This window comes from Mizuhopecten yessoensis, unplaced genomic scaffold, assembly GCF_002113885.1.
Source record: "Mizuhopecten yessoensis strain PY_sf001 unplaced genomic scaffold, ASM211388v2 scaffold419, whole genome shotgun sequence".
NCBI classification, from domain to species: Eukaryota; Metazoa; Mollusca; class Bivalvia; order Pectinida; family Pectinidae; genus Mizuhopecten; species Mizuhopecten yessoensis.
This window is the reverse complement of record NW_018403537.1, coordinates 1,793,894-1,804,744: the sequence shown is the minus strand read 5'-3', so window position 1 is coordinate 1,804,744 and position 10,851 is coordinate 1,793,894. Positions and strand designations below refer to the sequence as shown.

General features: G+C 39.3%; 1 protein-coding gene across 1 annotated transcript; it reads left to right on the top strand.

The window, feature by feature from the left end:
* Positions 1-7,437: 7,437 nt before the first annotated feature.
* On the top strand, positions 7,438-8,160 carry LOC110448465 (extensin-1-like). The gene has a single exon (XM_021494733.1). The coding sequence runs from the start codon at positions 7,438-7,440 to the stop codon at positions 8,158-8,160; it is 723 nt and encodes a 240-aa protein (XP_021350408.1).
* Positions 8,161-10,851: the final 2,691 nt, after the last annotated feature.

Below are 10,851 nucleotides of genomic sequence, written 5' to 3'. Positions count from 1 at the left end.
TCATAAAAATAAACACGAAAAATGTTTTCTCGATTTTCAATCAAACATGATCCAAAAATGCATGTGATTGACAGTGACTATTTGTTCATCCCATAAAAGCAGTTTCTTAATTTGATAACATGATATTTTAACATAAACCATGTGCACGTACATCTGTCCTTATCATACTACTGGACACTAAACAAATTCATAGTAATTTTCGTTAAATCATTTGAACCAACCCGGAAGTTACTGTTTTGCTCATGCGCCGATCGTTGTAGCATGTTTGTTTGAACTGCTGGGTCATCGAATACAAACAAACGCCAGGTAAACTAAAACGTAATCACTCTTTTCTTTTTACATGTTATCTCAATGATCTTACGGATAACCAACGTGCAGTCTATTGAAAGAGTGCTGCGGGGGCTAGATGAGAGATTATCAGCTTTGTTATTAATGGTGGAAGTCATCTACACAGGGTTTGTCGTTTGAACAATTCGATATTCGCACATGGATAAAATCGAGAGGCCACAGCAGGTAGACTCGGGATTTTATCCTCGTGTGAGCGACAAACACTGTGATAAAATGTTTATCATCTTTAAACTTCTACCCTATATATTTCTCCATTTAAAAAAAAAGTCAACTAAACACCATATTTTCAAAATGTCTTTGGTCTGTAAAAAAGGTAAACAACTAGAAGATTTGCGTGGAGGAAAACAATGACCCTTAAAACTATGTAGAACAAATATTTTAAGAACAATCCTGTCGTCATTGGCTTTCTCATATGCACATTTACGCTAAAAATGATGTTGTTATCCTCACGATATTTTTTCGTAACTTAATATTGAAATGTTTATGACCGAATATTTACTTAAGTGGATCACTTTTGTGTGGATACCACTTCCTGTTTAGGACGTCACATTTTTGAGAAAATACGTTCCCGTATTCCGGGAAATAAGAAAACCCGCTCTCAAGTTGTTCTCGAGTCGTTCTTGAGTATTCTCATACTGACAAACTATGATAATGAATTTATCATGCTACCGGGGATACTCCGCCCGGTCACGTTTTATTGGCAACAGGCTACCAGTCCTTATTACCATCGAATGAAAGCTGAACTCAACTAACCAAAGGGAAGTATCAAATTTCACGACCATGGCTTTTCTTGAGTTTGGGCGAGACCATGGTTTCTAATTTATAGCAATATGAAATTTCGCTCTCTAACTAGTTTGGTCCAGACCCCCTTACCTTAAGAATGATTACGTTGTTAAATTGTATTGTTTCGAGGGATCGGTTTGGGTGTATTTTGTTGAACATTAACAGCTAAGGTCATTTAAGGACGTGCCTCCGTGTGTAGTGTATGCATGCTTGAGTGTTGTGTGTGTATGAGACAGGATATGTTGGTGTGCTTGCCTCCTTGTGATAGCGCGGATCTGATGTCGACTTTATAGTGCTATCTCACTGAAATGCCATGCCGAAGGCATCAAACACAGCCTTCCGCCCGATCACATTATACTGATAACGGGTGAACCAGTGTTTGCCATTACCCTAAAAGCTGATCGTTAAGCAGGGAATAACAACTACCATGTTTAAGGACTTTGGTATGTCCCGGTCTGATGCATAACCTTTTGCCTTCCTCACCTGGGCGAACGTTCAACATTAAAGCCAAAAGTGAGGTGTTGCCAGGTCAGGCGCTAGAAAATAAAAGGTGGTTAGAAATAGAAAGAAGGATAAAGATCCCAAATATTTCAATGAGTACAGCAGATTATATTTGGTCGCCTTTGTGTCCCCTAATAGAGGACATCAAAGCAAATCCCCAATTCTGCAGGGGGGTTCCTTCATTAGACGCCTCTTACGATACATGCAGCTGGTAATATCATGTGCTTTCTTTTCTCGATCCCCGACCTGCAGGGGTGTGTTTCGAGGGAGGTTGCGGGGAGTCCGACGTGTTGTATCTTTTGACATTGAACAAGTTGTTGGATTTGTGCAAAACAGCAAGTGATAGATTCCAATACGTTTTAGAATGTATCCAGAAAAGGCTTTGCTTACTTTAACAAGAGATTGATATTACAATGTACATTTGTATGTTCCACGAAAACATGAAAATGGCATGCATTATTACCTGACCTTGGGTGCAGACCACCTGTAAGCATGTTTGTTTGATAATATAAGACACACAATGGTCATGCTTGGCCGCATATCCTCAAGGTATCCATTACATTTCTTTTTCAATGACAAAATTGTATATTTAACTGACGGCATTTGTCACAGTGTTCATTTCCCACACGCTATGGCCCTCTTAAGTAACTACTAGCTTTGTCAACGGTTAACCTGTTACTCGGTCGGAAGTATGGGAAGCCCCATGTTTCCCAGGCTAAGACCTAAAAATAATATATAGATGCGACCAAAATATGATAGTTTTATGAAAAAACAGTGTTCAGGCTGACATGATAGTGTTGTTTGTGTACTCTACTCTATAGATTGATAAAGAGAAGCCGCAAACACCAAAACACACCTGAACAGGAAACCAGAACACAAAGTTGTAAAATTTCAACTTTCAGAAGTAGAACTCGTTTTTACATGTGATATGTAAATATGAACGTTGGACTAATAAATGTTGTTCTAAAGAACAATATTACGCATATCATTTCGAGTACAGATAACTGTAATTGAATCACGTCTTACCGTATTCTGACATTTGTTGTGCATAAAATATACTTACTGAGGTTACATGCATGAAACTATTTCCTGCGTTTAGCTTGAAATATGCGAGTAAACTATCATGCTTATTTGTGGTGTAAATACGTTTTAAATAAAACATGGGCTTAACGTGTAACGTATTGTCGACGTTATTGTTTGATTACCAAATTGACCAATTAACCGGTTACTCGTTTGGAAGATTGTTCGAGTAATCGGTTACCAATATTTTTGAACGGTTCGACAACCCTAGTTACTATAAAATTATTCATAGAGCAGGTAAATTCCTGAAGAGAGTATACCTGTAGCTGCTATTTTGCAGTGTAGTTGCACACAGATTGAGCACAACTGCTACGATTTACATCACTCGTAAAATAGTTCTATAAAGATACATTAATTCAACCCTTTACGAAACCTCTTCAACGCTAACTTACTGTGTTAAAATATATATTTTTTCTTAATATTAAAAAAAGTATATGACATGACACGTTTGTTTCATATTAATTTTAAATTAGTGTGGGGGAAAGCGTGTGACGTTACATGTTACTGTAGTTGACTAATGTGCCCCCCCCCCCCCCCCCCCCCCCCGCCCGCCNTGTCGTCAGTGTCTTCGGCTAAGGGGACAAAGAAAAAACTACAACTGATATCTTGCCCCCATTGCACCACTTGGGGTCTTGACATTTTCTCTATACGTTCTGAAAAACTTTTTGTTTCCTTGTCCCTTGCTTGACAATACCTCACTTTTTGCCTAAGTGGCACATCAAGTTGGGTTTGCAATGGGTTCTGTCCCTGACCAGGACATTCCAAAGGCCATAGAGATGGTACTTCAAATTCCCTGCTTAATGTTCAGCATTCAGGGTTATGACAACAACTACTTAACCCGTTTTGAGTATTATGTGACCGGGTCGAATGCTGTGCTAGGTGCCTTCGGCATAGTATTTCAGTGAGGTAGCACTTTAAAATTGGCATCAGATCCGCGCTATCGGAAAGAAGGAAATATATCAACATACCCTGCTCACGGCACACAAACACTCAAGCACGCCTGCATTATATGAATGCACGACCTTAAATGATCTTATATCTAAATTGGACGTTAAACAGATAAAAAAAAACATCCTCTAGCTGTTGCTGTTCTACTTAATGACCTGGCTTCGCCGATAACAGCAGCAATTTCAAATTGTATGGGAAAGGATCAATACATATGAATTTCTTATCATGGTGCATTATCGGGCAACATTCAGTTTGTCTCGATCACATGTTGCAGTTACACCTGTTGGTCTGCAACACCTATGAAGTGTAAACAACTGCCATATTTATTGTGTATTGTGCAAAGCGTATACAAATATAGTACTTAGCGTTTCCAACATCGTGTGAATTCGCAAGTTATACATGATAAACATGACTACACAATGAAGGTGAAAGATTCGATTAGGATAACAGCTAATGTTAAGCAAGGTGCAGCACTTTGACAGATTTTTCAAACATTTCTATTAGTAATTCATTTACTTTTCTGATCACCATTGCAAGTCTTGATAACAGTACACAAACAACTAACATACATGTAGTATCAGAGTCACGTATCACAGTCTGCAATGGTTTCTAAATTTCAAAAGATATCACGATTCCTTAACTGTATTCCAGATTAAGGTTAATTATTTCAGGTTAATGTTGACTATTTAAGGATAAGGTTAATTATTTAAGGTTAATGTTGACTATTTAAGGATAAGGTTAATTATTTAAGGTTAATGTTGACTATTTAAGGTTAAGGTTTACTATTTAAGATTAAAGTTTACTATTTTAGATTAAGGTTGAACTACTTAAGACTACTGTTGACTATTTAAGGTTAATGTTGACTATTTAAGGTTAACGTTGACTATTTAAGGTTAAATTTTAATATTTAAGATTAAGGTTTACTATTTAAGGTTAAGGTTTACTATTTAAGATTAGTATTTGTTTACCTAATATACCTTTAAATCTTAATATTATAATAAGGAGGACTAAAGGGGCACAGGATATTTATGCTGTTTTATGCCGAAATGATACAAAACCCACGTCACAAAGGAAATGGTTTACGGTTTTTAACATTCAGGACAAATTATGGATAAAGATTTATGCATGTCCTTTTAAAACTACTGAAAGTACTAAATTAAGATGGCTTCAATACCGAATTAACCATAGAATCTTAACTACAAACACACTCCTGCAAAAATGGGAATAAAACAAAATTCAACTTGGACTTTTTGTAAAAGATTTCCAGAAACAATTGAACATCTATTTTGGGATTGTGGTAAAGTATGTGAAATTTTGAGAGAACTAAAACAATTGCTTGCAACCAGTAATATTGATTTAAATTTGGACAAACAGGAATTTATATTTGGACAATTCAGTTCAAAGGATGCTGATTTGATAGTGGATAATCTTATCCTATTATTGATTAAACAATACATTTTTAAAATGAAATGCCTAGAAATGGAACTTAATATAACAAGTTTAAAGAATCACATTATTTTTGAACTTAAATCTCATAAGATCTTGATAATTAAGTATAAAAACTGCAAAAATAAGATAGTCTTGCTTAATAAAGTAGAAAAATGGCTTCTCTTATAAAATAATTTGAACAATTATCATTATACTATAAGGAAAAGTTTGCAATCCCCCCCCCCCCCCCCCCCCTGTGAATGTGTATGTGTGTACAGTATATAATTGGTCTCTTGTAAAGAGGTGTCCGTTGTGAAGCGAATTGTAATCAATGTAATGTATGCTTGTTGCTTTGTGTGTAAATGTGTTGTTTATAAAAAAGAAAAATTGAATAAAAAAAAATAAAAATAAAAAAGATAATACACAAGTAAATTTATAAGTTATTCCCGCCAAAAAAAGCATGGGCGGAGCTACCGGGCATATCAAATCCATACATTTTTAAAACCAGATGCACTATGTTTTTATAATTATTTGACGAAAGCTACATGTGGTGGTATTTAAAATAAAGCTATGACACAATGCAGACGTGAAACTACTTTCATAGTTTGAAACAGGTAGAACAACTCACGTTTTTCAACATATCGTAAAATCTTACTATTCTTTGAATGACTTGACACTAGCGTACGTGACATAATTTTGGCTCTCATTTCACAGCTAAAGTTCATTAGGTCACACGAGAGTAATCATCGAGAGCGTACAGGTGCATGTTGAATACGCCGAAGGGAAAATAAGAATATTTAACATCCCAAATAAACCGTGTACATACGAGGAACTTAAGTGTGATATTCAAGCAAGGATTCAAAGTTTAAGTGGTAAGATGTTCGGTTTCCAATATTTGGATGACGAGCAAAGCTGGATTATTGCGTTTCGGATACATGTGTGACCGAGGCTTTTCAATGTCAATCCATAATAGCGGGAACACTGCTGAAGTGAATGAAGCTGTGGATTTTCGAAGGAGAGTCGTCAAACCAGTGACACACATTTCTAAACCGACCAGCATGGCACCCAAACAGTTATTCAGAAACGAGGAGGAAAACGTTGAATCCTCCCACATTGAATCCCGGGGCAGGATATTCCCATATCAGCAAATGTCTATAATTATATTTATCAATGGTACGCGATCACTGGGGTAACGTAGGTGCTAGAGTACCTGTGTATGTAGGGGTAAGGCGTGGAGTCTGACGTACGCGGTGAATTACGTGTTGCGCGTGAATTACCTGGGGTAGGGGGTTGGCATGAACAGGGTGTATAGGTGTTAGTGTCATTCGAGCTGTTGCAGCCAGACAGTGCGCTTGTGGTATTTACACACCCCCCCCCCCCCCCCCCCCCCCCCCGCCAATTTGGTAGCGAGCAGTAGAGAGTTCATTTGTTTTGATGTTACTTGTTACTTGTCATCGAGCTCTAAACTAGGATTGAGAGCCTCTCTGAGCCATTTGGTGTATGCTTTCAGGTTTATAGACGTTGGCATTTGGCATATTACAGAGCTTCTATTACAGATCATTTGGGACTTGGAGCTAGAGGAACAGTCGCTCAGGAACAGTCGCTCAGGAACAGCCGTGCGCAGTCGCTTGATGTTGCCTTGTTTTTGTAGCTTTACCACAATAAAAGCGCTAGGCTTGGGGTCCTATTTCCTATATTACAGTTTTGAGTCCTAATTGATAAATGATTGATGTTCATTTGAACTGGTGTATAAGAACATAAATCCCCAATTCGGCTGGCAATCGATGAACTTCAAGATGTCATAAATGTCAAGGACATAGAACTTGAAAGTGCAAAGGAACATTTGCGTCTACTGGAGATCAAATACAGCAACGCCAGTATTAAGATGGATAAACCCAAGTCTCAGTGTGGTCAGTGCCATCTCCGTATGGGTCACACAAAACGCCATTGTGAATTGGGTCCATGCCAGGGTCTCCAATACTGTAACGATATTGACAAGCACGACAACGAGAAGATGAAAAGCTTAGCAAAAGAGCTAGAAAAACTGCAAACGATGATCGCCGGCAAAAAAAAAGCGCAAGATGAAACATGCAACACTTTCTTTAGCAAAGTTTTGCCGTTTTTTGTCAACATCGACATTGATAGATACTATCCTGTCGGCTTGCTTGGGGTCCGGTCGTTGTGCATGGGGGCGATCCACCCTGATATGATAATACTTGAAAAGTTTTACCGGGGAATTATCCCAAAAACAGTGTCGCGTGCATCAACCTCGTTTTTACACGTTTTAAAGAGCGGGAGTCTACACGACAGTTCTGGGAAAACACACACCGATGGTAGCCCGTTTAAAAAATGCATGGAAGCTCGGGGTGTATCGTTCCCCGATTTCAAGATATCCAGATACCACCAGAAAGCAGAAAATTATATGTACATCTACCCCGGAAAGCAGGACGTCGCTTCACCCGGTCATGCCCCTTCGCTACGGGACAGACCCCTCACCAAACGGTTATGTCCCATCTTTCGTTCACTCCCGGACAGACGCCCAACCAACCGGTCATGCCCCATACAACGTTCACTGCCGGACAGACACCCAAACAACCGGTCTTGTCCTACCCAACATTCACTGCCGGACAGACACTCCATCAACCGGTCAATGTCGTACCCAAGTTCGTTCACTGCCGGACAGACACCCCACCAACCTGTCATGTCCTACCGTACGTTCACTGCCGGACAGAAGACACCCCACCAACCGGTCATGTCCTACCCAACGTTCACTACCGGACAGACACCCCACCAACCGGTCATGTCCTACCCAACGTTCACTGCCGGACAGACACTCCACCAACCGGTCATGTCCTACCCGACGTTCACGGGCGGACAGACACCCCACCAACCTGTCAGACACCCCACCAACCTGTCATGTCCTACCCAACGTTCAATGCCGAACAGACACCCAACCAACCTGTCATGTCCAACTCAACGTTCACTGCCGGACAGACACCCCACCAACCTGTCATGTCCTACCCAAAGTTCACTGCAGGACAGACACCCCACCAACCTGTCATGTCCTACTAAACGTTCACTGCCGGACAGACACCCCACCAACCTGTCATGTCCTACCCAACGCTCATTGCCGGACAGACACCCCACCAACCGGTCATGCCCTACCCAACGTTCACTGCCGGACAGACACCCCACCACCCGGTCATGTCCTACCCAACGTTCACTGCCCGACAGACACCCCACCAACCTGTCATGTCCTACCCAAAGTTCACTGCAGGACAGACACCCCACCAACCTGTCATGTCCTACTGAACGTTCACTGCCGGACAGACACCCCACCAACCGGTCATGTCCAACCCAACGTTCACTGCAGGACAGACACCCCACCAACCTGTCATGTCCTACTAAACGTTCACTGCCGGACAGACACCCCACCAACCGGTCATGTCCTACCCAACGTTCACTGCCGGACAAACACCCCACCAACTGGTCATGTCCTCCACCCATATGTTGTATCTGCTACGGCGCCGTCTCCAGATCCGGTTCCAAATCAGCCATGCCCAGTTCCGCTAAAAACACGCCGCTGAACAATACTGACAAAATACATACAATTGTGGAAAACATATTTGAACCGCCCATCAACCTTTTCTTTAATTTTCTTTCCAGGGGGAAAATGATTACTAATTGTTTTCGATTTTATTAAGTTTTTGTTCAATATTGAATAAATATTGCAATTACAATTGAAACTGTTTAGTTTTTATCAAGACAGGAAATACTTATACCGGCAAATATATGCTACCGGTATAAAATGTATTCATGCAATTTTTGTATATTCTTACATTTTCGTTCTGTTGTATATGTTGTGTATGTATCATGCTAATAGCATGTGGATATGCTCAACGAAACAGTCTAATATGGCAATTAATTGATATAGATATATATATGTATGTGGCATGAAACATTTACAAATGTATTTAACACGTATACATTTGCATGTAAACGCTACAGGGGTTACGCTCGCTTTCGCTCTTTGCACACCTGGAAAATGTCATAGTAAAATTGAAGGCTATAAGTGTGTGCCACCACGTGGATGAGACAAGAAGACTAGTTTGATCCTTTAATGTACATCAAAATAATCTCGCGGTGTCATAACGGTTAAATTAAGTGGCTTTGAAGTCGGGTGTCGATCCTCTATAACCTTCAAAGGACTAGTTAGTATCAGCCTACCGATTGGTCAGAGTTTTAGTTTTTACCAAACAAATATCTAATCGCGTGCCTTCAATTTTGCTATGACATATAAGCAAACAAAGTTACACATGGAACAATGTCTCACAATCACATCTTCTCAGCAGAAACATGTATATTATCAACCATCAAATATCAACCAGAGGGGAAAATCTAAATGTCGCAACTTCGTAAATAAGTGGGTTTTTTTCAGAACTGATTGTCAAAGGATGGTAAAATCCGAATTTGTCAGAATCAGGACTGTTACGTCATATGGCATATGATCAAGAACAAGGCGTCTTTTTGGGGGCATGACATTCGTCCTTCGTCCACACCAATAAAGGTAATCAAGCAAAAGTTCCTATTTTAAAGCTACACTGGCCATTTGTGGCAGCTGACCAAGATATCATCCTCATCCTGCTCGCAAGAACACAGCCATCCAAAGAGGCAGTTAAAATTTGCACTGCTCCACTCTATCAGAACAGCTTGTTTAGTGAAGCTTCTTGCCATCTATAATCTGCTCACCAACTTCTGAAATATAAAGTTCATAACGGCAAGTGGGAGTATATTGTGAATGTTTCGGTTAATAAATACTGGACAACCTCAGTTAGGAAAGAGGTTGAACATCAACCTCTCAGAAATGCCTTCAATATGAGTGATACAATCAAGGCATAGCTCATTACGCCATCACCTCACATACACCAAACGTCAATTATGTGACGCGACTTCCCTTGAAGTTATGACAGTTCGGTACATTCCTACTCCCATGCAACAGAAGGCCGTGCAATCAAAATGAAATAAACCCGAAAAAAAACCATAGATATAATTAGTAATAATAATAACGTCAAGTTAAGTTCAACAGCATACTACATACAGAAAAAATACCAGGATGTACATAAAACAAATACATCACTTAGTACAAAAAATCACAGCACTATGGCTTACTACACATTACTAGAACTATGGTAGCATATACACATAAAAGCACTGGCCATTAGCATGAAACAAAATAGGCCTGTAGGGTTAAGCAAAATTAGAACAACAACTCGATCAAGACTAGAAAAATCACAAATTGAACTATCGACAATACACTCAAAAATAAAACAATGAATCATCACAGTATAACAAATTACATGAAGGGGTTTATATTACACATTTCATAGATAGGATCAGAATACATGCATTTATCAAAAGACATTGCAACATAAAACGGAATAACCAAATGTATCGAAACTACAGTCCAACTTATACAAAGGGCCTGTTTCCAGTAATGTTAATTCTCCATAGGAGCCTGCCCCCGTATAATTTCTTATCTAGCTCAACTACTGTTTTTTTCTTTTCCGAAGAATAATTTTACACCTTTCCGACACCCAGATTTCATAATTTCAGTGAAAATGTATTTTTATAAAGTTGTCAATTTCAGCATCAAAGACATAAGTTCGTAAATAAAAGAAGGTTATCTCGAAATTGTAATTCGCAACATAGTATAAATTTCTTTTGATAAATATTTCCAAAACATCGTGTTTATTCATAAAACAT